We start from the raw sequence: 27,633 nt of genomic DNA, 5'->3' as shown, positions 1-27,633 counted from the left end.
GACCAGACGGATTCTCCTCCTCCTTATTCTGGTCAGGTAGGTGGCCTCGGGCAGAGGTGTTGAGCCAGTGTGTCTGGCTTTCTCGCTTACACTTACCAGTGGGGCAAACACTCCTATCCCCAAGGAGAGGAAAGCAGACAGATCCTGAGACAGGGCAGCGTGGGAGGAGCCATGCCATCCGTTTGTACAAAGGCTTTATTCTGCGAGTGACGATGCTGGGCTTGCGTCCCCGCCCTGCCCCGCCAGCTCCAAACTCCTTTCTCCCCTAGGCCCGGCTGCCAGACCTAGGGACCTTTAACTGGGGGGCAGCTTCTTGTTGAGAAACAGATGAAACTCACTTGGCTGTGAGCAAAAAGTAGAAAATATCTCTAAGACCAGACAGGAGCCACCCCCCTGCTTCTGGTGTCAGAATAAAAGGAACCTGATTTGGAACAAAAAGTTCTAGATGCAGGGTGAGACCCTGCCACTCACCAGCTGTGGACCAGGACAAGTTATAATCGAAGAACATTCCAACCCAGCAGCTTAGAATATTGGCTCTTGAGGGGTGGGGTCTGTCTGCTCCCTTCTCACTATATTCCCAAGGTTTATGACAATAACTGCCAATTACCAGATGAACACTTACGCTGAAGCGATAAATGGACAAATATCTGCTTCACACATCCTGTGTGCTCAGTCGCTTCAGTCGTGTCTGACTCTTTGAGACCCTATGGACTGTAGCCCACCAGGCTCCTCTGTCCATGGGATTCTCCAGGCAAGAATACTGGAGTGGGTTGCCATGCCCTCCTCCAAAGGCATCTTCCTGACCCAGGGACTGAACCTGCATCTCCTGTTCTGCAAGCAGATTCTTTACCCACTGAGCCACCCAGATTCTTTACCCACTGAGCCACTGAGCCTGCTTCACATACCGTACCAAGGGTCAAATGCTATTTGTGTATTTAATGCTATTTTTTAAACGAAAACTCATCAGGTAAGTATGTTGTGAGGTGGGTATGAGCCTCTCAAATATGCATAAAACTGCCACATAAGTGAGGCTGAGGGGTAATGCACTCTCTTTCCCATCCCCAGACAGAAACCTCAGTTCCTCCCCACCCAGGAAAAGACAGAAAAGGCAAAGCACATTTTTTAAAAAGGGGGGACACTTCAAGCCAGAGACAACTGAATTAACTTTATTCTCTTCTAACTGCAGATTCAAGGTATACAACTGAACATTGCTATTTTTCTTATGAGACTTATAAATAAAAATACAAAAAATGTTCACTACAAAAAAATCTACTGTTAGTAGGATGTAAAAAATATTCTCTTTGCTATAGAAGGCACAGACTTCACTTAGTGACACATGGGGAGAGAGAAAAAAACCTGCAGCAGTAAATTCATTTTTTTTTTCATTTTTTTCTTTTTTCCTTTTTCTTTTTAAATCTCGTCAGAAACACCGAAATTACAAAGAAACGCGTCCATCTACACGAAACGAAGGCAGATGCGGCAAGCTGCAACCAGGACCGCACAAGTTCGGGTGAACTGCTTCGGGCTTAGAACAGATAGGGGCTGGCAAGCACAACGTGGGGGTGGCAGGGCTGGGTGGGGCCGGGGCGGGGGGGGGGGGGGGGGGGCACGGACAAGAAGGGGAGAGTGAGAGAGAAAGTGAAACAAACAGGAGTGAGAGGGGAGGGGAGGGAAAAGGGACAGGGGGAGGGAGGGGAGAGGAGGAGGGAGGGAGGGGAGAGGTGGGGAAGAGAGGAGAGGGAGGGAGAAAGAGATTTGTACAAAAAGGAACCAGTAAAATTGAAGAAACAAAATTGGGCAACCTCCTAAAAGTAGGCTAAGAGGAGGTGCTGAGGTAGACATGAACTAGAACATCAATTAATTAAAAACACTATTCTGTAATACAGCGCGATCGGACTGGCACTCTTGCTGTAACGACAGAAGACAAGCCACACACACAAAAAACAAACAAGTAACGAAACAAAACGTGATACCCAAACCAAGAGGCTGAGTTCTGCTTGGTCCAGCAGGGCAGCAGAGCCCTCAGTGCCATAATTTACATACATATATATATATATTTATCTTTATATATACGGGTCGGATGTCATGGTGCACCACCACGGCGTCTTAACCTCACAAAGATCATGCATAACACTATGTGAACAACTCCTATGCCACACCCCAGGAGGCTGGTACCCTGTCTGCAAAGTGGGATGCCAAGGGCTCAGGGAGGCAGGGCTGCGGGGGCCTGAAGGCCCTCTCCCCACAGCCCTTTTCCCCTGACCCAGCTCCCCTGGTCTGTCTTGCACACCTTCTCCTGGTTGGCTGTGCCTTTTTCCCCTCCACCCAGCAGCCCCACCGTATAGGCCTGCTCTGGCCTTTTCCCCTCCTCCTGAAATATCAGGTTAAGTGCCACCAACGAAGCTCCAAGATGGAGGGAAAAAAGACGGGAGGGGGAAACAGATTTGACGTAGGCCTAGGAAAAAACGAACACAGGCTGCTCGCTTTCCACTTTTCTGTCTTAACGTCTGGTGCCCCCAGCTTTTGCCCTCATGGGGTTTGCAGGGAATTGGCCACCAATCTCCCCCAGCACCCCCTAGAGTCAGAAGGCTGCCCCCACCACTGTTCACCCCCCTGTAAGGAGGTGAGCCAGTCAGCTCTGTCCCTGCAAGGCCTTGACACCCCAGCAGCCGGTTGTACCAACAGCATCCAGAAGGGTACCATACACTTGTGAAAATTTGCAGCAGTTTTTTTTTTTTCCTTTTTTCTTTTTCTTTCCTACACATGGAAAAACTGTTCAGGCACAAAGATTAAACAAGCCCGCGTTGCATCCCTGGATTGTACTGAATCACTGGGTCCCCCAGCCTCCCACCCCACCCCTACACCCCACATCTCCCTTCCCCGTATTTGTGGCCTCCTCCAAAGCAGCCCAAAGCAGCAATGATATTTACTATTTTATATCTCTCTCTTGCTATATATATCTCTCTATATATATTTGTCTATCCTATATACACATAGGATCTTAATGCTTTGAATGAGTGAAGGAGTGAACAGGGAAAGAGTGGATGAGTGAGGGGGGAAATGTCACCAAAAGCATTAAGGGGGCACAGTTGTAGGAGCTGAACACAGGAAAGGGACTGTTAGTCAACTTGGAGTTCCCAGACTGGACAAGCTCACTGTGCTGGATAAGGCAGTAGCAAGTCAGGCTGTCAGCAGTACCACAGCCAGAGGCGAGGGTGGCCAAGGAGCTGGCAAAGAAGAAGGAAGAACGAACACTGGGGTCTCACCTGGGCAAAGAGCGGCCTCCACCCTCCTCGTCTCCTTAGCCCTCTTTGTGCAGACATGTCTAAAGCCTCCAGATCATCTCTGACCTTCACCTTGGCCATCAGGCCCGACCACCTTGGCAAGGTCAGAATCATTTTTGTCTTTGTGAGCAGGAAGCTGCGGCAAGAGGCATGCTGGAGTCTCTTCAGGGAGTCTGGGGCTTCGTGGGAGAGGAGGGGAGAGCCAGGCACAGAGATCTCCCCGCTCAGCATCCTTCAGAGACCCCACGCCCAAACCCTCTCTCTCCCCATCTCTCGACCAGGATCCCTCTGGGATGATGGGGGCTGGCAGGGGCTGATTAAGTACCATCCAGCGCTGCAACACCAGATTACAATACTGCATGACTGAACACACAACCGCACACAACAAGCACACGCACGCACACGCATGTACAAAGGGACATTTTGGTGGTGGTGAATTTTTTTGTCTCTTTTTTTTTTTTTTCCTATTCACATTACAAAAGGAAAAGGGCAAGGTCTGGTAGAACTGATGAAGGAACTAACAAATATTACAAAAATATTACAATTTGTAAATATTAGCTCAACCCTCTCAGCTTTTATGAACAGGGGAGGAGACCCAGACTGTGCAGGAAGGGGAGGAGAGGGGGAGAGGGGCCAGCTGGGCCTATGGAATAGTTTGATTTTTTTTTTCCCTTCCCCACCTAAGGTGAATGATATCTTGCTGTTCAAACACTGTTTTCTGGGATTTATAGATCCCCTGAGGGCCAGCCTGTCCCCACTTCTTCCAGGACTGGGGGAGGCCGCCATAGTGCACAAAGATTTCTTACGGACTGCCCCTCCCCCAATGATTCCACTCTTTTCACATTATAAACACAACTGTTCTAGTTACATATTTCAAGTTTAACTTTTTTTCCTTTCCAAAGCACTAAATCATTATTATAGTTGCAAAACAGCATCCTCCCTAGTTATCACCCCCAGTCAACGGTCAGTGACACAGTCCCCCCAATCCATATCCCCCAACACACCACTTTTAAGGCCTTTAGATTTGGTGGGCGAGATTGCAGGGGAGAACAGAAGGGTTGGGGCCCAGGAACAGGGGGTGTCACGGCAGCACGCACCCCTCCGACTTCCCTGTATGCCTCACAACCCTTCTCCCCTAAACCACTTCCCTAAACCCCTTTTTAAAACCTAAAAATAAAAACGCAGCCACAATTTTCTCAGAGAGAGAAAGGAAAGAAGAAAAAAAAAAAACACAAAAAACCCACAAACAACTCTTACAAATAAAGCATGAGATGAAACGGAAGACCCGTCCCAAAGCGAACACAAATATTGCAAATGTGCTTTCCAAAAATTCAGCGGGGGGAGGTTGGGGAGAAGTGGGGGATGCAGAGCAGCAGGATGGGAGGCGTGAAGGGGAACAAAAGAACTGGACAAACGTAAGAGGTAGCTTTGAGAAAAACAACACCCCCACCCCATTGCAACAACACACGGGCCGTCTCGTCCCCAACCAGCCCTGCAGAGAGACCAGAGGCCAGTTTTGGCAGTGATAATGCACACGGAGGTGGGGCCACACGCGTGAAAAAGGATTTGAAGAACACAGGCCCCCAGACCTGGAGGACCCAGCAAACTGTAAGAAAGGTGGGATTCGCTCCAGAGTGTTTTAGGCCTGGGGACGTCATGTCTGGTCGGAGCCAGCTGTGGTCCTGCGGTGCCCCCGGCGCCCCGTCCCCGGCAGGCACCCACCTCCTGCCCCGGCCTCCCATTCAGATCCTGAGTACTCAGCTCCTTCTGCACGGCTCCCTCCATCTGGGAGGCTCGTAGGAGGGGATAGGGAGGGCCTTGGCCAGCTGAAGTCTATTAAACCAGCTATTAATTTACACAAGAAACTGAAAAGAACACTCTCCCCGTTCCTCCAACCCCCAACCAAAACAGAGATACAGGGATCAAAAAAGCTCATGAGGTCACAAAAAACTGAGGTAATTCAAGTACAATGTGCTAACAGGTGAACAGAGGACACAGAACAGAAGCAAAACGGAACACAAGGCAAAGCGCTTTCAACGCCTCCTCTCGGTGGCCTGGGCGCCGCTGGGAGCCAGGAATTCTGCACAGCCCTCTGGACCTGGGTCTCCCCGCAGAGAGCACCAGGCCTGGGGGTCCCATGAGTTCCAAGGGTCCCCAGCACGGCTCCCCAACTCCCTCCCAGGACAGGGACCCACCACCAGGTGTAGGGCACCTCCACCGGCCACGACCCCTTTCACCGACCAAACCCTCCTTCTAGGGGCTGTGTTTGTTTGGCGGGACAGCATGTATACAGTTGTTACATTTTTCCATTTTGGAAGCAAAAGCAGCTCAGCAGGAGTCTTGCTCAGGATGGCTGGACTGGGATGGGCTATTCCACTGAATTTGTCTGCATTTTTTCAGAAAGCAAAAGGGTGAAAGTTGGGGAGGGGGGCTTTCTAGTGAGACCCAGCTTCCCCACCAGGGAGCCGGAGGAGGCAGGAGACACTCCGATCCATGGGGGGCTGGGAGAACAGGAGTCAAGGGGAGCCAGGGAGCAGGCAAGAGCCCCGAGGCTCCTAAAAGACTGTGAAGGGACACCCGGGTGTGGCGGGTATGGCGGAGGAAGAAAGCAACAGATGAACTGAGCAGTGGGAAGGGCGGGAGGGCCCCGGACCCCGGGCCCCGGGCCCCTCCCCACCCCAGTGTGCCCCCCAGCAAACTAGAGCTGCCATTGTGAGTGTCAACCAGTGACCCAGCCCAGCCCCAGCCTCTGCAGGCCCCCCTTGCACACCCCCACCCATCCCTCAGCCCCCCACCATCCGAGGAGTCAGTGAGGGGACGGCAGGCAGAGATGGTCTGACTCTGACCAGAGGACCCCACAGCCCTTTCCTAGTTTCTATTTCCGGACACAAAAGGAGGATCTGGGTGGAGGGAAGAGAGAAACACCCCACCATCTGAGCTCGACAAACCCCCCCCCCTCCACCCCCATCCAAAAAGAGCAGGCCAACGACCCCCAGCCAGGAAAGGGTGGGTGGAGGGGCTGGGCCAGGCGTCCGGGTCACCTGGAGCCCCAGGCAGAACCAGAGCCAGACAGCTCCGAGACTTCCTTTTCCTCCTTTCTCTCTTTTTCCTTTCTGCTTTTTTTCATTTGCTTTTTGTTTTTTGCTGTGTGTGTATGTGTGTGTGTTTTTTTTTTTTTTTCTGCCCTGCACGGTCCTCCTGGACTCCACCCAGCTCCATCGCTTCTCCTCCTGCTCCTGGCTCCCCTGCCGCGGCCTCAGGCCGGCCTCACACGTAGCACAGGTAGAGGTACGTCTTCTCTATCCTCCAGTCGGGCGGGATCTCCTCGGGCTTGTGGCCCTTCATGTGCTTCTGCATGGAGGACAGGCTGGGGCAGTACTCGCTGCAGATGGTACACTGGTAGGGCGACGCGCCGTTGTGCGTTCGCAGGTGCTTGATCATAGCCGAGTAGTCCCGGGAGCGCTGGTGGCACAGCTTACACTCGAAGGGCTTCTCGCCTGTGGGCGAAAGGGGGTCAGGAGAAGCCAGAAGGGAGGGAGAGGGCTGTGAGGACCCCCACTCAGGCATGCTGGGGACGCTCAGTCCCTCTGGGCCCACACTTCTCCATGTGCTGCGTGCACCACCCAGTGTGGCAGCCACAAGTCACATCCGGCTCCCAAGTGCCTGAACTGTGGCCCATGCGACCGCAACCCTATGTTCTTTCTGTTTTTAATTGAAGTGTAGTTGATTTACAATGGTGTGTTAGTTTCCAGTATATTACATTCTTAATCTTTGTTCACCATGACTAATGTAGTGTGTGTGTGTGTGCGCGTGTGTGTGCAAAAGTCACTCAGTCGTGTCCGACTCTTTGCAACCCCCCGGACCGTACCATCCATGGATTTCTCCAGGCCAGAATACAGGAGGGGGTAGCCTTTCCTTTCTCCAGGGGATCTTCCCAGCCCAATCCCGCCTGCACTGCAGGCAGATTCTTTATCAGCTGAGTCACAAGGGAAGTCTTGGGTATTGGGACCCTGCATGAACTTTTCGGTCAACCCAATAAATAGCCACACAGAGGTAGTGGTCATGTGTGGGCCAGCTCCAGCCTCTGGACTAAAGCGTAACTCTCTTTAGTGTGTGGACTCTCTCCTTCCTAAGAGAGGAAACAGAAATCTAGAAAAGTGCCCTCGAAGCCTCTAAAGTTCTTAGGGATGGCTCTTTAGCACACAGCTCCTTCTAGGGGAGCAAGGGGATAGAGTTCTTTCAGGGCTACAGGTGGTGGGGAGCAGGCGGTGGTAGAGTGAGAGGACCCCAGTCCGGCAAGCATGCTACCCCTGGGGATGCCTCCTCCTCTAAGACTTGAAGAATCTGCCCTGGACCCTGTTTTCCCTCTCGAGCTAGAATGGGGGAGGGACGGAGACCCTGGGAGCCTGTGGCCCACGCCCTGTGACCACCCACCCCTCTGTTACAGTCCCCTGGAGCTGAGCGGAGGACGCAGGAGAACCTTGTTTCGATACAGTAATTAACTGGCCAGCCATCTCACTATCGATACTCCACCGTGCAGAGGCCCCTGCAAATAATGAAGTAATGAACAGCCAAAGTGATCTAACTATCGACCGGCTATTTACGATAGTCAGTGCCAATGCATTTAATGATCCACCCGCCAGGTCACATCTCCCACAAGGGGCTAAGGAAGCCCCTGAGGCTCTGCGAAATCCTGGGGGTCATTCCAGTTGTCAGCAACAACCACCCCATCCCCTCCGTGTGGCCCAACGCAGACCTGTGACAACCCATATCCTGTGCTTACTGCCCCCTCCATCCACCTCCCCTCCCAGGAATTCACACCCTCCCCGCCAGCGGAATCGCCTCTCCCTTCTAACTCTGCTCAGGCAGCTATTTCCCCTGATCAGGGGAGGCTTTCTGTTTGGCCACATTCCACTGCCTTCCACCACTTCTTATCCTCAAAGGAAGTCCTTCTGAATATCTACCTCCAACCCAGCAGTGTGCTAGTGGTAAGTGTTTAACAATGGGCTCTCCACAAAGCCCTGATTTTGTAGCATTTGCAGATGGTCATGCCGTGAATACTCCCATGTGGCCGATTTTAAGCAAACAAGGTGATAACAATGAACACGGCTGGGGGGGTGGGGGTTGCTGGAAAGACACGTGAAAGGAGGCTCTCCCAGGCAGGCTGGGGCCGGCTCCAGCTTTCCACTGCTCCCAGCTCTGGCAGCGCTGGACATCAGGACCACTTCCACCTGTTCTGTCCTCAGGCCCTAAGAAAACAGTTGCTCACATTCACGTAAAACGGAAGGGGAAGGCCCTTTGAAATGGTAAAACATACACGTGGAGGGGTTAGTAAAAACATCCGCTTTTCCAATCTTTGAACTCAATTGAACTTACGATTTTTCCCAACCCTCATCGTAAATCCTAACTTAACGTCCCCTAGGGTTTTATTCTAACCCTCAAGTCACATGAGATCATCCTAGCCTTCATTTTCAGCTAATCGGGCCAAGGGAACCCTAATTAAGGATTCATGAATGGACATCATCTGCGAGCTATTGGTACGGCTGCCTGGAAGGCTGCTCTGGGCTGCTGGAAAGTGTAATCGATTAGCGATGTCTGCCTCGCCCTCTCCAGAAGGTAGTGGCACTCAGGTCACCACACTAAGCCTTAACAGGAGCCGTTTCACCCGGGTTCAGCCTGGGCCCATCCTCGCCTGGGCTTCTCTGGGGAACCACCTGCCCCCGCCCCCAGCCCGGAGCCAGCTGTTTGTCCCCGGTACCTGTATGCACTCGATAGTGCGTCTCCAGCTGGTGCTTGAGGCTGAACTTCTTGCCACAGCCATTGCACTCGTAGGGCTTCTCGCCCGTGTGGATACGCTTGTGGCTCTTGAGTGTGCTCTCATCCCGGAAGCAGCTGCCACAAAACTCACACTCGTACGGGTGGTCGCCTGTGGGGACAAGGGGCTGCATCAGGCCCTCGCTTCCGCCTGCCCTCTCTTTAGGGGACATTAGGGCAGGACCAGAGCACCAGAAGGACGAGACTGCTTGTACCCACCACCGGCAGACGTGACTGAGGAAGCCCCCACCCCTGCCAGCCCCTTAGCATCAATGGGGAGCACACACGGCCCCACGGTCATCCATGCCTCAAGGGCTAGTCCCAGGAAAAGGGAGCGCATCTAACTCAGGGAGGACAGAGCCCCCAGAAAGCAGGCGCCCTGGGGGCAGAGCAGACCCAGGGGCTTCTAGACCCTGCTCCCAGCTCCCTTTCTTCTAGGTCAAGGGTGCAAGCCATTCCAGCCTGACTCCACTACCCTCAAAAAATCCCTCCAATGTTCTCAGTCGCTCTGCTCTTTCCCTCCTCCACAGTCTCATGCAGTTGCTCTTTCTGTATGATACGCTCTTCTTAACGAACTCCTAGTCACCCATCAAAACCCACATCACGTGTCACCACGGTTCAGAAGTTTCCCTTTAGCGCCACCTCCCATCACCACAGCCCAGGCAAATTGAGTCACTTTCTCCTCTGTCTCCGGAGAGAAGAAATGTCCAGCATTCTGTCCCTTTTGCAGTAGTAGTACAATTTTCATGGTGCTAATTAAAATGGCCCACGTTGAGTGCTCACCACTGTGCTGAGAACCTCACACGGATCATATCACACAATCACTTCAACAACCTTACCAGAAAGATAGTATCATTCTCGTGTTACAGATGAGAAACATGAGCTGTTTAAAAACACTTAAGCACGGTCCCGAAGGTCAAAGAACTGGTAAGGAGCTGAGCTGGGATTCAGATCCAGTTCCAGGGTCTGGACACTGGAATACCAGTAATACTAACTGGACATACTGGAATACTAGTGTCAGTTAGCAGACTAATAACTGACGTGCCGTGCTGTATCAGTTGTGACAGCCACCGTGCCCGCAGAACAGAAGCACCACAAGGGCCAGAAGGAAGCCTGGCTCATCCCTGTGGCCTCAGTACGTAGCACACAGTCAAATCCAATCGAAGTGCTCAGAAAATGTCAGTACGTGAAACTGGGGGAGAACAGCCTTTCCCTTTCCCTGGCCTGGCATCTATGCCCATCAGCATCCTGTTTATAATGCACCCTGAAATCCCCTACTGGGTCAGAGGCTGGGGCGTAGGGATTAACCATCCTTCCTCTTGTACCCAAAGTGGGGGCTTTGGTGGCGGTGGGGTGGGGTGGGGGGATGAAAGGTGAAGACTTCAGCTACTTATTTATTACAGGAGTGAAGGCACAGACAATAAAGATAGATTGATCACCCCAGACTTTGTTCATGAATATTTAAATATCGCTGATTCGTCTTGTCACTGTAATTACAATTTCTCTGGGCTGCATCTCCAACAACCACAGTTTATGGTAAAGAATGGCCCACTGTATTTCACTTGTCCCTCTGCAGATGTGCGAGGCTGCCAACCGTGTAATGTCCTCTGCATTTCATACATTTTCTTCAGCCGCTGAAGGTTTAAGTCATCCACAATGACCTACGTTTTTTCATTATCCCCATGTCAAACTGTGCTCGTGCCTGGGCATAAATTGTCCTTCTCGTTATAGACTTGCATGCCTGCGCCTTCACTTCCTCTTTAAAATGATATTTTACTCTCTTCTCTCTCTCCCCTCCTCAGGCCTCTAACCAAACCTCCCCATTCTCGAAGGCAGGCCTCTGTACCCATATAAATTCTCATCTCTTCTGATGGCTCTGAAGGGTTTTTAAGGCTCTGTGGGGAGAGGATGCTGGGGTCTGCGGGCTGGCGGGCTCTCTCACGGGAGGAAGCCTTGCAAGATGCTCCGAGGATGTAGAGGGGTGGGTGGGAACCCTTCCACTGAGGCGTCAGATGGAAGAAGCTAGAAGAGGAGAGCTGTCCTTCCACGCCAGTCCCCACCACGCTAGGGGCCCTGCCCTGGGTTCAGAGGAGAGCCCCCCAACGTGCAGATCTGGGGATGAGCAGAGATCTGGGTTCCCGGCACCCACCTGCCCTCTCACTGCAGGGCTGTGCAGACTGCCCGGTCCCCCAGCCTCCAGCCTCATCCAATCCCAGGGGAGACGAGGCCCAGGCAGACCCTGGTCCTAATTAGTTGTGTGTCTAACAGAGTGAGGGGTGATCTGTGTGCGCCTGGCCCCGCACGCCACTGTGTGTGTAGATGCCTGTGCTCACCACCGTCTGACAACCAACTCCACCCGCCCTTAGTGAATCGGCAACGATTACGACTTTAATCAAGGATTCAGTATCCTCATTAAGATATAAATAAATAAATAAGGCAGGGCCCACGTGAGACTTCAGCCGGAGCCGGTAATTAAAATGTACATCGGCCGCCACTCGGCAGGTGGGTGGGGGGCACCGCCGTCTGTCTGCATCTTTCCCCCCTCCAGAGGGGGCCCAGAGAATTTAAAAAACAAAGGGTTAAGGCAGAGAGGTTGGTTTGATCAGATTTTTATGAATTTAATTATGAAGTGGACCACATTAAATGAGTTTAAATAGGAAATCTCTAGAGGCAGTCCAGGGAAAGGAATAAAAAATTTAGGAAGGAAAAAACACAGGAACGCACCAACATGCCCACACCAAAACACAAACACACACACACACACACACACATGGATTTTGAAGCACCTGGCCCAAAATCCTCACCCTGAGAGTTAATCGTGTCAGTGTTGCCATAATGTACACAAAACTGGCTGCAGAACTCAAAATCCAATTTGTGGTATGTTGATTAACTCTGTAGCCTCTTTAATGAGCTTGACATTAAGTGCAGGACAAACGAGACTAATTAGAGCCCCCTACGGCCTGCCCAGTGCACCTGTGACCCCAGTGGTCCGTCCTCACCTGGTTGGTTTCCTGGGCACCGGCCAAGCCCAATGTCCTCCTCCCCACCCCAGCCCCATCCCGTCAGCCCCTCAGCTACCCCTCCAGCACAGCTGAGAGTTTATTCTATGATGAGCCATGTGAATCAGGGATCCATCAATGCCAACAGCGCGGCTGGACTAAGCTACCAAACACAGCTGCCGACGCTAAACACCCGGCCCCAGCAGCAAACGGGCCAGGAACAACGGAATATTAATGAGGCATTGTGTGGGGGTGTGCTCGGCCTGTGTGCACAGGCCCTGGCTAGTGTGAAATTGATGGGTGTTGGTCTGTGTGTGCACAAGCAGTGCACACGCTCCGTGTTTCCTAGATTAAGCAAGTACTTCTCCCAACGATGTCTGGAAACAGTCCCTCCCAATGGATCCGAGCCATGACTGACCCAGGGACCCGTGACATTTCGGTATCTGAGGTCTGAGAAGACAGCACGGGCACAGCAGGGCGACCCTGGGTGAGATCATCCGAGTCCCGTGAATCCAGCCGAGGGGACCCAGCAGCATGCTCAGAAGTGGCCGAAGGGGGACTTCCCTGTGGTCCAGTGGTTAAGAATCCTCCTGCCGATGCAGGGGACATGGGTTCGATCCCTGCTCTGGGAAGACCCCACGTGCCGCAGGGCATTTGAGCCCATGCACCATGACAGAGCTCACGTGCTGTGGAGCCTATGCCCTGCAACGAGAGGGCCCACTGCGATGAGAAGCCACGACTGGAGAGCAGCCCCCGCTTGCTGCCACTAGAGAAAGGCCCACGTGCAGCAACGAAGACCCCACCGTGGCCAAAAATAAACAAATAAAAATTAATACAAAGGAAGTGTCTGAAAGGTAACTGGCCATCTTCGATAAGCTGAGCTTAGCGACCCAGTGGGGCAGGTGCTGACAGAAGATGCTGATGCCTGCCGGGGATGCTTAGGCGGTCACTGCAGAGAACGTTCTTGCCAGCATCCTCTCCTCCTCCGCCCTTCTTGCCCTGGGACCCCCGCCTCATCCTAAGCCAGCAACTCTGAGAAGTTCCAAGCAAATCTGGTGATGCTAAGGCAACATGCTCCCCTGAGCAGAATGGCATCCGGAGGTGAGAGCCTGGGAGGCCCCTCAGTGAGGATGCTTACTGCCAGCAGGCCAGGCCAGGTTGTGATGAATAACCACCCCTCCTATGTGCAGCAAAGCCTGCCGCTGAATCCTGGGGCTGTGACAAGACCCGAGAGTGAGGAAAGGGTCCTGTCGAGTCTGTCAGAGGCATGCAGAGTGTTTTATACCCTCTCCAGCAGCCAGGAGAACACACCCTGTTACACCCCCAGAAAGATAATTTGCCTCTCTACATCCCCGGCCCCATCACCCACCTCTCACCCCAAACCCAGGAGAGAACACACACAAGCAGAGACATGTGCAGACTTAGAAATGGGCAATCCTTCATCGACGTACAGTCAGAGAAAGGGAGGCCTCAAGTCACCTGTGACGTTGCTGGGGGTTAGCAGATGATGCAAGGAATCCAATGCCCCTTGGGTCTCAGAAGCAAGCACCCCACCCCCTACCCCTGACTCATAGCTACTCTCCTCCCCCACCAGCAGCGACTGGCTCAGTTTATACACCCACGCTGTCTCTCCTAAGCAGGGTAAGGCCCAGTACAGAACACGTGCTTCCGTTAACTGGTAAGCCGGACCACGTCTGCCACATTCCCTTAAGAGCCCAAGGCTCAGAAACATACGTGCACAGCGTGTGTATGTGTGTATGCCGTGTGTGTACACTGTGTGTGCATGTGTGTGCAGTGTATGCCTTCACAATGCGTGTGTGCACAACATGTGTGCATGGTATGTATATGTGTGTGCGTACAGTGTGTGTGTGTGTGTGTGTGTGTGTGTAGTAGGACCAGTGGTGGGAAACAGACCAAGCAGGCAGATTTTCCTCAAAATTCATTTCAGGCCCACCTGCATCAGAATCTTTGGGAATACTTATTAACCATGTTGAGTCTTAAGATTCCCACCCATGCCCACTAAATGGAAGTTTCTGAGGTGGGGGGGACCCATGAGCCTGCATTTCTAATGAGCGCCGTCTCTGTTGGGCACAGAGATATTGAGAACTAAACGTCCCCCAGGTGGGATGGGATAAGAACTGTCCACGCTGGCCTGCACCTCAGAGGCCCCTGCACACTGGACCGAGGGCTCCCCCACCAGATAAGTTTGGAGGTAAACCGTTTGGACAGCGGTTCCCAGAGTCCCCGCCCCCCCGCCCACCGGCGGCTAGCCTACCTGTGTGTGAGCGCAGGTGGCGTTTCAGGGCTGTGTGGCTGGGGAAGGTGCGGTTGCACTCGCTGCAGATGTAGCTGCGCACACCCGCATGGACCTCCATGTGCTGCTGGAGCGCGCTCTGTGCCTGGAAACGCTTCCCGCACAGCAGACAGAAGACAGCCATGTCCGTGCCTGCGGGAAACGGGGCAGAGCCTCAGCTGCACTGGAGCACGAGCCAGTGTCCAGGCAGCACCCCCGGCCCCACACTCAGCAGCGAACCCATAGGTAGCGCGGGCCACGTGATGCTGATGGAGCCCCCAGTACACGGCTCCACCATCCACTCACTTCCCATCCTCATGGAACCTAAAGTCTAGTGGGAGAAACAGAGATATTAATCAAAAACATCATGGCAGCAAATGACTCTGCAATTGTCTGGAGTGCTGTGTCAAAGGCAGGGTACCAAGAAGCCATCTATCAGAGGGACTTTCCAAGCCTGGGCAGGAGATGGGGTGTCCGGGGGCCTCTGTGAGGAACCACAACAGCGAAGATGAAAGCCATCATTGGAATGTAACACTTAAAACATCCCATCTGCAAAATGGGACCTCTACAGCCTCACCCTTCAGCTAAGGAAAAGGAGACACAGAGAGATTGAGTAATTTGTCCAGAGTAGCAGAGTTCACAAGCAAACAGAGCTGGGATTCAAGCCCAGGCAGCCTGGATCTGATCCTCCCCTGACGCTACAGACCCGATTCTTTTAACCACATCTCCACTCATGAATGCATACATCCTAAGGGTCTGTTCTTTGAACAAATACTATTTTAGTATCTACTACAAGTAGGACTCTCTTTTTGGCCCTGGGGTTGTAGCCATGGACAACTGTACAAAGTGCCTGCCCTCATCACAGATGTTACCCAGCACACTGGGGACATGGGGACAGCATTCTAGGAAGAAAAAATAGTATCTGTGAACTGGAGAGAAACATGGCCGGTAGAAGGATCAGACAGAACAGTGCAGCTAGGCAGGCAGAGGAAAAAAAACAGGGAGGGAGTCAAAGAAGTGGGCCCGGCCAGCCTGTATGGAGTCTTGCAAATCGTGGTAAGAACTTTAGGCTTCATCCCAAGACCAACATGCAGCTGTCAAGGGATTTTTTAAAAAGATTTTTTTGATGTGAACCATTTTTAAAGTCTTCATTGAATTTGTTACACTATTGCTTCTGTTTTATGTTTTGGTATTTTGGCCATGAGGAGTGGTGGGATCTTAGATTCCCAATCAGGGATTGAACCCATCCATACTCTCTGTATTGGAAAACAAAGTCTTAACCACTGGACCACCAGGGACATCCTCAGTCAAGAGATTTTAAGCTAATGAGGGACATGAGATTTTCATTTAACTCTGGTTGTTTTCTGTGTTGATCAGAAGTAGAGGTAGGTAGCCCATGATATCCTACAAAGTTGTTGTTGCTGTTTAGTTGCTAAATTGTGTCTGACTGCAACCCCATGGACTGTAGCCCACAAGGCTCCTCTGTCCATGGGATCTCCCAGGCAAGAATCCTGGAGGGGGCTGCCATTTCCTTCTCCAGGGCATCTTCCTGACCCAAGGATCGAACCAACATCTCCTGCATTGGCAGGCAGATTCTTTACCACTGAGCCCAGGAAAGCCCTACAAAGACAGGCTGCTATTTTCTGTCCATCACCCCTCTTTCTGGTGCTGCTGTGGAGCCGTGGCTTTCCAGGGTTCAGCATCTAAGGAGGAAGCATCTAAGCCCTCCATCTGAGTCCCAGCTGGTCTTGGCCACCTTGGCCACTATGTTGGGTTCCATTTTCCTGAGCATGTCAGCTCCCCCTGGAAGCTCCCAGTCTACTTGCCTCTCTTTGCAGCACTGCCTCCCTGCCCCCCTGTGTAAAGGACACAAGCAGGAAAGGGGGTGAGGTGCAGCACCTGTCAGTCCAGAGTGGAAGATGGGGCAGAGCTCTGGCTGCTTCAGATCAAGGTCTGCTTGGTGTGGCATCAGGGAGCTCCCAATGGGAAGGGGGCAGGGTACAAGAAAGACAGCATGGAGAGCCTGCTATCTCGCAGGTCTATCAGTGGAGACAGCAAACGGGGGGTCTCTTTTGGCTGCCTCAGTCCCATTCATGGCTGGAGCTGCAAGGGACTAGCAGGAAGGCAAGGACGGCTTCTCATTTCCCCACATCCTCACCCCTCAAGGCACTTGGAGCCATGCTCCATCGCACCCATGGGCATCGCCTGCACCCAGGTCCAGGGAAGGCTGGGCAGGGGACATGAGTAGCAGCCAGGGCACGAGCTTCCTCCTGGCCTCAAAAAGCAGAGGGGACGGGAACTGCTATACGTCTTGTGCTAGGTGCTTTATTTATGCCATCATCTCATTTAAAACTTGCAACCACATCCGGCAGGATGCTCATGCCCCTTTTCACAAATGGCAAAACAGAGTGGTTAAATAACTTGCCTGAGGTCACACAGTCAGAAAGAAGAGGAGCTGGGATTTATAAATGCCTCAGTTTGTCTGATTTCAGAAACCACAGAGTTGGGTTAATGTCTCCCTATCTGCCTGGGCTTCTCTGGGAAGAGGCACAATGATGACACACAGAGCCAGTTCCAACCCAGCTGGCTCAGGAGCCCCCGTGCATCCAAGGTCCACCCTAGAAACAGACAGCCCAGGCCAGGAGGAGCGCCCTAGAAAACGTCACAAGGTAGGGCTCTTTGAAGTCTTCCAACCTCTCTGGGAGCCAGCAAGGCCTCTGCAAGAAGAACTGAGGTGCTCACTCCATTTGATTAGAGGAGTACAGTGAGAGGAGTGGTCTGCCGAGCAGACGCAGACAAGGGTTGACAGTGACTCCTCAAAGTCCAGTCTGGTCTGGCCAGCACTCCCGAGGGTGGCATCCATCTGCAACACATCCAGGGGCATGGCAGCTCTGGCTGCTTCATCCCACAAGCCCCATCTCTGGCCTGAACCTCAACCTACAGAGAGTCCCGATGAAGCCAGACATCAAACATCTGCCTTTTATTGCTAAGAGAGAACAAGCTTCCCGGGCAAGCCATGCCCTTTAAGAGCCCAGGTTTCTCTTTATGGATCCCCCAAAATCCCCAGTGTGGAAGGAGCCTGGGTCAGAGGGAACATGAATGACATTCCCAGTAGGAGATCCCAAGCCTAAAGGCATTTATAAATCCCAAGCCCGGAGGAGTTCTGAGGGTCAGTCCCAGCTCAGGGAAGACTGAGAACCCTGGCAGCCTCACCCTCCGGGTCTTCCTAGGGCTCTAGAGCTGCCCCACTGTGCAGCCCCTTCTTCTCAGGATCCCCTTAGCCTATTTCATGTCCATTCAGTCAACTCTGTGAATATCACCTAGTCCAGGTACTGTCCTAGGTGACAAGAGGGATGCTGAGATCAACCAGAGACACAGGGTCCCGGCCGCGTGGAGGACACAGACAAACCAACCACCAGCCAGAGGATAAGACAGGCTGATCCCAAGAGGGCTTTGGATATTCCTCCTTAGACTTTAAGAAATAAAGTGTACTGAGGAGCTAAGGACCAGAGCGGGCACAGGAGGCAAGCTAGAGACAACGCAATCAAATATCAAAGCAGGCAGGAAGAGAGGACAGACCCCACCCCCCAAGGATGAAGATAAGCAGAGACAGTTATTGGGGGTCAGATGGCAGACGGCCATATCGCCAGGTGGGATTGCTCAGGGGTATGGGGAAAAGATGCAGGGAGTAGGGGCTAGCATGTTCCAACCAGTACGTGAAGGCAATGCCCCTGGGGGCTGAGTGGGGACCAACGGCATTGGCAAAGTGGCTGAAATCAGGGACAGAGGTGATGGCTTTTGTGCTATCACTGGAGGAGTGTTGGGACCAGTCTAAGGTAAAGGCTGGGAGGACAGAGGAGCACTGGAGAAGTGGAATCCTGGGGCAGGCAGGACAGGACCCTCAGCCTGGGCTCAAGTCAGGAAGCCTCATGCATCTGAAGTTCTGGATATTGGCTCTACACCTTAGTGACAAGTGTAAAGTCATGCAGTGACCACCAGGAAAGGATCTATTAGAGTGTCCCCACGGTGGTCCCCTCCTTCCTAGGCATTCCACAGGGCACAGGGGTTCCCCCTGGTCACTGATGACACTGCCTGAGGCTCAGAGATGAAGAAAGGAGGGCCCCCCATCCACTTCCCATTCTTCTGTTTGGAGACCAGCAGCTGAGAGGATAGAAAATATCTTTAAAGGAAAAATGAAAGGGCGGGGGTCGGGGGGAGGGAGAGAAACGGATGAGACACAAGAAAAGCTATTGGTGCATGTAAGTTAAAAATCCAGCGACTAGATTTGACTTATTAAACAATTTGCTGTAGTTTCTGCCTAGCTGATTGTTCGCATGTATGATGAGTCAGGGCAGATTCTATTACACTGGGAGATTAAGCAAATAAATGCTAGCTTTTGGAAACACATTAAAATGTGGGACTATGGAAATAAAATTATCTAGAAAATTGTATTAGCAATTCATTAGCTGCCGTGAGATGTAGGGTGAAGCAAGGGGGCCTGGCAGTTTTAGAACCCTGTTCCCTTCAATGCCTGAGCCCCTGAGACGCACACTGCCCCTTCCTCTGCTGTTGGGGGAACCTCATGCCTAATACCACTAGGGAGAGGCAAGGAGCCTCCACTCGTTGCAAAAGACCTTCAGAAATCAGAGGGCCAGCAGGACATGAGGGAGACCAGGGAAGCACGTGGGTCCCGCCTCATCCACTTCATTGCCTTGCAACCCAGAGCAAGTCACTCTGCTTCTCTGGACCAGAGTCTGCTCTATCCTTTGCCACTCTGCTTGTGGCCGTTGAGAGCATCCAATGAGATACCCAAGTGGAAAAGCTTCTTAGCTATGAAGTGGTAGCAGAACTAATGCCAGCCCAGAGGATGCCTTTGTCTGAATTAGAAAATAATGCCTCTTTCTCTAGCCCAACACAGATCCTCGCCTGGGCACACAGCTCTGGCACGCAAAGACGGCTGGACTCCAGCCTCTGTTTCTCCCTCAGCTGGGCATCCTCCTGCAGTGAAAAACCTGGATACAGATCACGGTCGCCCTGCATGATACACAAGCTGACGTTGTTTTATCGACTCTGGGCTGCTTCTTCCAGGAAACTGGCCCTAGAGAAGGTATCTTGGATGAGAGACACTGTTTAGGACTCAGTGCCAAGGATACCTTCTTCCTCTGAGCCTCACAACCCCAGCACAACTATTAAACCCTTTGTTGTACTTATTTTTGACATGTAGCTCTGCCCAGGAGATGGTAAGAGATGGTAAGCAAGAAGCATTTTCTTCATCATTATATCCCCTAACATAAATCACAGGGCCTGGCATACAGTAGGCGCTCAATAGCTGCATGTTGCATTCAAGAATAAATAAGGATGGACATCCCTGGCAGTCCAGGGATTAAGACTCCAATGCAAGGAGGCAGGTTCAATCCCTGTTCGGGGAACTAAGATTCCCACATGCCACAGAGCATAGCCAAGAAAATAAAAATAATAATAATCAATAAAGAGCTTTTTTTTTAAAGAATAAATAAGGGGTTGTGGGACAATCACAAAGAGCACAGGGGGTCACAGGATGGGGAAAGTCATGGTACAGAGCAATGGATGGCTAGAGCTGGGGAAAGCCCAGACTGAATGCAGCACTTCCAATAAGATGCTCCTCGGAAATGAGTAATGCCCAATAATCCCTAAAGAGCTGAGATCTTTGGGGACTCTCATGTCTGTCTAGCGGGCTGAACAGGACACCTTGGTTCTGGCTCCATGTCTCATCTCTGCTACTCAGAAGCAAAGACCTAGCCCACAGAAGGATCAGTTTTACCACCTCATGCAATGATACAGTCGGCAGACCGTGGTTCTTGCCCAAAGGTGAAGCCCTTCTTGGCTCTGACCCTGGGCCAGCTACCTGCTGCCCTTGGCCTCATTCTTTCATCTAGGAAATGGTATTCACAACTCAGCTGCCCTTTCCAACACCAACTTCATAATGCTGTTAATAGGCAACTGGCAAAAATTATTGAGTATGTAAATCCTACAAAGGTATTGTTTTCAATCAATCTGTAAGTTCAAATGTAAATCAGATACATAAATTAGGCTTGGCCCAAAGAAATCATTTATCAGGTCAAAGAATAGAACCCCCCTCTGCTCTTATGAATGGGTCTCCATCTTAGGCTGGACCCCAAGGGTGTCTGCCTGGTCTGAAGGGAGTATGAACTAGGAGGAAGGAATGGGTGTGCTGGGGTTGATGGAGAGAGGCCCTAGGTAAGGCGAGGAAGAGCATGCAAATATCTGTACCCTCATTAGCATCAATTCTACCTGGAGATGGTGGCGCCCCCCCAACATACCTGCCTTCCACCCTCAAGGGCAGCGCAGCCCATCTGGCTGCAGGGCATGTACGACTCACAGATTCCCAATTTAAAACAAGTTTAATTTTAGCCAAAAAATAAAAAAGAACTGGAGAAAGCCAAGGCTAGGATGGAACAGGAGGCAGGAGGGGTGACACCAACCCAGGGTATTTATTTCACCCCGGTGATGACTGGGTCTGAAACTACGAGACACAAAAACCCTCATGTTTACACCTGTGCCATTTCCATACCAATTAGCTCTCTAATAGAAAGGCAGGAACAGGATCAGAGGGGCACACAGCTGGAGAAGACGTTCAGGTGCTACACCTTCTTGGAGCAAGGCTCTTATTATCCCTAGACATAAGCAGGTTCTTAATCAAAAGAGCAGAGGGATCTAAATATATTGGGGCTTTTTTTGGTAAGCCAGCTGGGACTGTTACATGTGTGTGCGTGTGTCTAAGTGTGTGCTTGCACATGGGCAAAGGATGGGCTTCTCATGTCCAACTCCACCCAATCTCACCCAAGATAGGAAGAGCTGCTTCCCCACCCCCTGCAACTTCTTCTTTCCAGAGGAAAGAAAATAGCAAATTTGGGCTGGGGCAGGGGGCGCCGTGTGAAAATCTTGATTTAAACGGGAACCACCTCCCACCTTCCACCCCTCCACCCCCTCTATCCCCAAGTCCTCAGACAGGGCTACCTACTTTACTTCCTCTGACCTTCAGGAGTATTCTTTCCTAAGACACCATTGCCAGTCCTCTGAAGCCTTGTAAGCACACACCAAAACTGTCACAGAAACTGCCACCTCTCCCTCTTCCCCATCTTTCTCCTCCTTCCCCCCAACTCCTCAACCCCAGGTCACGGCTAAAGAAGTGGCAGAGCTGCGTCATCCACTGTGCAGGAGAAAAAGACAGACAGAGACAAGCAGCCCAGGGCTGACTCACATGGAAGGCAGGAAGGCCCTGTCTGCATCTCAAGAGGCTGGAGGTGTGAGTGTGGGGTGGGGAGGACAGGACCAGAAGCAGACAGAAAGGAAGCAAAAGCCCAACGCATGACATGGGCAGGGATGCCTCCTTTTTGAACCCCGAGCCATCACTAGGGCTTGGCTCCTTTTCAAGGCATCAACTGAAGAAAGTACCAAAATGATCCTGCTCTAGCTCTCCTCCTGGGCATAAGCTGAAGCAACATTTGGGATGAACCCTCAACTCCCAGCCTCCCTGAGAAGGCTAGCTATGTGCACAAAGAGGGCCCAGTCCACCCAGCCCAAGAAACTGTTGGCCCACCAACCCCCCGACTCCCGCCCCGGGAGTGACAGCTGCTGGAGAGTGGGAGACAAGCCCCACTGTCTCCTTTTCTGCCTACAGCCTCCCTCCCAGGAAGGGCAGGGAAGGCTGGAAAAACAGCTTTGGTAGGCTTGCCTCAAACCAAATTAGCCACAAGTCTGTGCACCAGTGCGGCCTCCTACATACAGTCACCTACTTCTAGGGCACCTTTAATCATCGGCTTCGTCACAGCTTCCCAAACCAAGCCAGGAGCTAAAAACCCTGGCATCTTAACCTTCCTGTCAACTTCAGTCTCGTCAATTTCAGTCTTCTTATCCTTCCCCCTTGCCCCATTTTCCTTTATTTCTTATCTGCTTAGAATCTTGGGAGGCGCCCATATATCAACATAACCTTCTTTTTCCACAGGGAAAGGGGGAAGTGTTGGGATTTCCTATCATTAGCCCAGGGAGTAGAGTTCTCAATGAATAACCAAAGGGAGAGGAGCTGGAGCTGCTGATTCAAATTTGTTTTGGAACTAAGACATGGATTGGTGAGTGATTACAAGTCTCAGGGCATGTGTGTGCTCTCCACACACATACACACACACACACACACACACACACACACACACGAAGGCACACACTCACTCACACACACCCCTCTCAGTCTCTTGGGGAGTGTGGCCGCACCCTCAAGCAGCAGCAGGCAATGCTGGCTCCCAGAAAACTGTGTATTTGTTTAGCAGTGAGCTGCAGACACAAATGCATTTCATTACTCGGCACCTCCAGCTACAGTAAACAAATTTGTCAGCTCACTAGCTCATTAAGGTGCGCCCCGGACATGGGGGGGATTTATTGAGACCTGCACAATAAAAGTAACATGAATGGATTTACTAATTTTGTCAATCATTCCAACAGACAGAGCCAAAGAGGGGGAGAAACTGGGGGAAGGGGACAAGAACAGGGGAGGAGGGGTGGAAAAGAAAGGAAAAGCAGTGAAAAGCAAGGGGAAAGTTGGATTTGGTTGGTAAGAGAGAGTCCACGAGTTAAGAGGGAGTCAGATTTGTGCTCTGCTGCCTGGTTACACGACCGCCTTCAGTTCCTGTACCTTGGGCTGCTTTGTCCAGGATGCACGGGCCGGGCAGAAAGGCGGAGAGGACAAACTCAACTGCAAGATGTCAAACCGAGTCCCGGGGTCCCAGGCAGTGCTGCACCGATGGAACACGCCCTCCCTGCCCCGCCTCAGAGAGGGAACTAAGGGATCAAGGACGCATAGCCCCCTGTGGAGGAAGCAGCAGCCACCACCTCCCCATCAGACCGGCTGCCTCTCCTGGAACCTCTCACCTGCCCCTCATCCCCGTCCCAGCCCAGCTCCTGGACCCTTCCAGACGTTCTAGAAGGAGCCCAGGCTGCCACCGCCAAGAGCAAAGGGAGGAAAAAGGGAAGGGACACGGTGCGTGCGGAGTTAGGGGGAGGAAAGTAAATCCGGAGAGGTATGCGGCCCTCTGGTCTGTAACTTTCAAAAAGACAGCAGGACTGGGGCAGAGGTCAGGGGGTCCGAGGCCTTAAGCACCTCGGCCAGCTGTGGCAGTGCCGCAGGACGCCTGCCCGTATAAATCAGCCATAAGCAGCCCCCGCTGGGGGCAAGGACAATGGGCCCCCACGGGGGTGGGAGGCAGGACAATGGGGCCCGGCCAGTGCGCAGGCCCGGAACAAATGCGCCCTGGCACCACGGGGGCCCCCATTTGTGAAACTAATTGGCCCACGATTGAAAAATTGGACCAACTTCAACAGCCCTGAGTGGAGAGGGGCGGCCGGCAGTCCCTTAAACCTAGCTCAGCCCAGGAGAGCCTGCCTGGCCCAGGAGTAGGGGTCGGAAATGGGAGCAGCTCCCGGGGGCTGCCCACTCTGGCAGAGGGAGACAGGCCTCTGAGACAAGGCCGTCTGGGAGAGGAGGGGCCTCGAGCTGCCTAGAAGGACCAATACCCGGCTTCTCCTCCCAAGAGGCAGAGAAGGACCGACTTCCGCAATTTCCCTACGCTGTCTCTTCTGCAGGACTGAAGATCAAAGGAGGCAGGCAAGGCACCTGTCTGCCCAGAGGGTTCCTGAAACCCAAGGGCTCCCAACTTCCTTCCTTTGGTGGGTAGATGGGTACAAATAAACCCAGAGCTGCAATGGGTTCCTTCCTCAATCCAGCCTCCCTGGCATGTATTCAGCTCTGCACCTGTGGCCTATAACCCCCGCGAGAAGCCTGCCGCTCTCTACCAGGCTGTGTGAGAGCTGGCTTGGAAGAAGCCAGGAGCCTCCTGGTTCTGAGGTTTCTGGCAAAGAAGCCCTGAAATGTGCGACGGGAAGCCAGGATGACATACAAAAGGACATGCCAGGGTAATCGTCCTGCATTGGTCCTCTTGCCCTTCCCTTTCCGGTGCCTTCTCACTACCGGCTCCCAGTTGAAGAGGACCAGAAGGATAGAAAGCACTGGAAGGCCCATCCTCAGGTCCTGGTTCAGCAGCTCTCTTGCTGTGCACACTCAGGTTCCTGGACCTCTCTGGGCCTCAAGTTCCTCATCAGAAAAATGCAGGAAGAAGTCAGTAATCTTCAAGCTTCCCCTCACTCTATGTATTCAGTCGCTCAGTTGTGTCCAACTCTTTGTGACCCCATGGGCTGCAGTACGCCAGACTTCCCTGTCCTTCACCCTCTCTCAGAGCTTGCTCAAACTCAAGGCCACTGAGTCAGTGATGCTATCCAACCATCTCATCCTCTGCCGACCCCTTCTCCTCCTGCCTTCACTCTAACAGGCAGTAATCCTAGGCCTGTAAGAGGGTGCTGGAAGCTGAAAGGCCTTTCCCCCGGTAAGATGCATTCCAGACAGTTCTCCTTCAAAGTCTCCCTTGACAGTTTTTCTTTGGTTAAGGAGACTCTCGGGGCTTCACTGGGAAGCCACCATCTTTGGCTCACAGAGAGACAGCCCCAGGAGAGGCACAGAAGACAGCTAAGCTTGACTGAGCACCAGCTTTGGGCGATCCAGGTCTCTCCCTCCAAACCCTCCACCAGTCCTGAGAGAGTGGGGTGTTTAGGAAGATGGGGCAAACAAGACTCGAGAGATCCTGCTAGGTCCTTTCTCTCAAGGGGCCACCAGTTACCTAGTACCTCCTAGAATTAGCCCTACGCCTAGAAGGGCAATTCTTGAGCTGCTGGGTCTGAGAGTCCCTTGCCAGCCTCTCTGTACAGGGCAAGGGCCAGGCTGATGGGGAGGGGAGAGGGGAGAAGGGGCTTTCTCTCTCAGGCCCCCAGCGCTGGGTGACAGAAAACACAACCAAGATGGTGGGTCAGAGAACCAGACCCTCTGATTCCAGTGGCCTCATTTCCTTAACATTTTGCCCAACACAACACACAGTAGGCACTTCAGTTTTCAGCTGTGTGTCCAAGGCTTCATGGGAGGGTGTTGTGGTTCCACCTGAAGATGAGACCCAATTTCCTTATTGCAGTGATACAATAACTTATCCTCAGGCAGCTTTCCTCTCTCATCTTCTTCAGATGGACAAGATGTTTTCAATAGAGCCCACCTCCCTAGATCCAGGCATCCCCCAAACCACGTTGAGGGCCCCCAGGCTAGAATTGGGACCCAGAAGAGGGGTTAATGGAAAAGAAGATATCAGCTCAGCTGGGGTCTTATCTAAATGGTCCTGTAAATCCCAATGCATTTCAGAGATGATGAGGACGAGCCAGCAGGGAGGCCCACCTAGAAGAGAAGGGACAGAGGAGGAGACAGGCCTCTGCAGACAAAGACGCAGGGACAGAATATGGTGGGGAGGGGAGCAGAGACTGGGGGAGACGAAAATTCAAAATCAAATGGAATACTGGTTGTTTCAGACAAACATTGGGCACTGCAAAGGAAAACCACCCCATATAAATAAACAAAACCAAACCAAAGAGACAGAGAGAGAGAGATGGATGTATTCATTTTAGTGACATTTTAATGGCTCCTCTCCTTCCCCTCCCCCCCCCAGAAGATGATTACAAATTAAGCAGCATTTAAACGCTTTTTACTGTCAACAATTAGGAGGAGGGCTGTGAGCCTGAGAGTGTGGTGGCCATTCATTCCCACGGTAACCAGGCTATCAGAGGCACTGCCAGGCCTGCCTGTACTGTACCGCACACAATGGCCAAAGAGGGGAAAGTCCGCACACCGTTAATTTTGCAGGACATTCAGAAGCAAATTAAAAGATAAAAAGCTTCTGGTGCACAGACAGAGAGAGTGAGGGCAGGGCAGGCAGGTCTAGCTTGTGGAGTAAAGTCTTAGCAACAGGAGAGTTTAAGTACAACCTGATTACACCTTATTCAGGGCTGCCTTGTGTTCAGTTTATGTAGTGTGTGTGTGTGTGTGTGTGTGTCTGTGTCTGTGTCTCTGTGTGACAGAGAGGATGAAGGAGTCTCCTGCATTGCACGCAGATTCTTTACCATCTAAACCACAAGGGAAGCCCTCTGGGGACAAAGGAATAAACAATTAAAGAGAGACCAGGAGCTTAAGGCCAGACTCCAGACCCCAGCAAGTGGGTAGAAGAAACCAGCTAAACCCTGATGCAGGCTACACAGTGAGTACTGGTCCCCAACACCCACTCCTCCAGTGCCTGAGCCATAGCTTCTCTGCTGGACCACAGGGAGGAAACTTGGGATCTGAATTTCACCCTGGTGAGAAGAAAGGTTTTCATTCCAGGGTGGACTGAAGAACAAATTTAAGTTTTCAGAAATTGGCTCTTTCATCACCCACATTGTCACTACCAACTCAGGCCCACCCACCCAATGCCACCAATATTCACGTCTTTCAGAAAAGTTAAACCCTAGTCCACGCTGGGTATCGGCAAATTTTATTGCTAGAACTCTGTGTTATCCAACTCAGAATGAATTCTAAGAACCCATATCATCACAGGGGCCTTTTAGAATTATGAAATAATGAAAACTCACCCCTAGAATAAAGGGGAGAAATGCAAGGATTAAAAAAGAAAAGCAGTGTGGGAGGGAAATAAAGGATGTAGCCGCCAATTTCCTTTCCAGTCCTTCAGAGAGGGAGATGGAAAGCAACAGAAGTGAGCCGGCTACTTGGTGGAGGGCGCGAGGAGGCTGGATTTAGGAGCCAGGTACATTTCTGTGCCAGAAGGTTTAATATGCAGAAGGGGTGCCACAGAAATAAAAGAGACACGTCCCCTTTAAAAGGAAATATAATTTACAGTGTGCAGCCAGGCGGCCCATAGTTTCAATCTCGTTTACTATAGAGAAAACTCTGCTAGCTGTTCTCTATCCCACAAATCCGATTTAATCAGACAAGCCAGCCAGCGTGGCTTGGAGTAAAAACGGATAATTAGTAAACAGAGAGCTACTCCAGTGCTTCATTGGCATTCGAGCTGGGCTACTGTGTCGCATTTAAAATGCAGTCTGATGAAGTTTACAAAATCAAACCATTTGTTACTCCTATTGAAGAGGCTTCAGGCCACTTGCAATTAAATTGGAATTAGTGCTCAGAATGAGACACAGCAAATTCATACTAAAAAGGGATCTGACTTTGAGACATTTGACTTCAACAGTTTCTGTGTAAGTGCGTGCGGTTGGGTGTTACTAAAAAGACGCCTCACTCACCCTGACTCTGCAGGGCTCCCCAACTTGGTGA

At 51.9% G+C, this 27,633-nt stretch overlaps 1 protein-coding gene across 2 annotated transcripts in view; it reads right to left on the bottom strand.

Moving 5' to 3' along the window:
- Window positions 1-1,145: 1,145 nt before the first annotated feature.
- Window positions 1,146-27,633, bottom strand: part of ZBTB16 (zinc finger and BTB domain containing 16) — a 203,869-nt gene continuing 177,381 nt past the window's right edge. For both annotated transcript variants that reach the window (XM_040258032.1, XM_040258033.1), the window contains exons 5-7: window positions 14,373-14,543; window positions 9,043-9,210; window positions 1,146-6,781 (exon numbers count right to left, since the gene is read on the bottom strand). In XM_040258032.1, coding sequence (XP_040113966.1) covers window positions 6,552-6,781; window positions 9,043-9,210; window positions 14,373-14,543 — 569 coding nt within the window. In that variant the 3' untranslated portion in view covers window positions 1,146-6,551. The remainder of the gene's footprint in view (window positions 6,782-9,042; window positions 9,211-14,372; window positions 14,544-27,633) is intronic.

The sequence above is a fragment of the Oryx dammah genome, unplaced genomic scaffold (assembly GCF_014754425.2).
Source record: "Oryx dammah isolate SB20612 unplaced genomic scaffold, SCBI_Odam_1.1 HiC_scaffold_17, whole genome shotgun sequence".
Taxonomy (NCBI): Eukaryota; Metazoa; Chordata; class Mammalia; order Artiodactyla; family Bovidae; genus Oryx; species Oryx dammah.
This window is presented reverse-complemented; position numbering and strand designations above follow the sequence as displayed.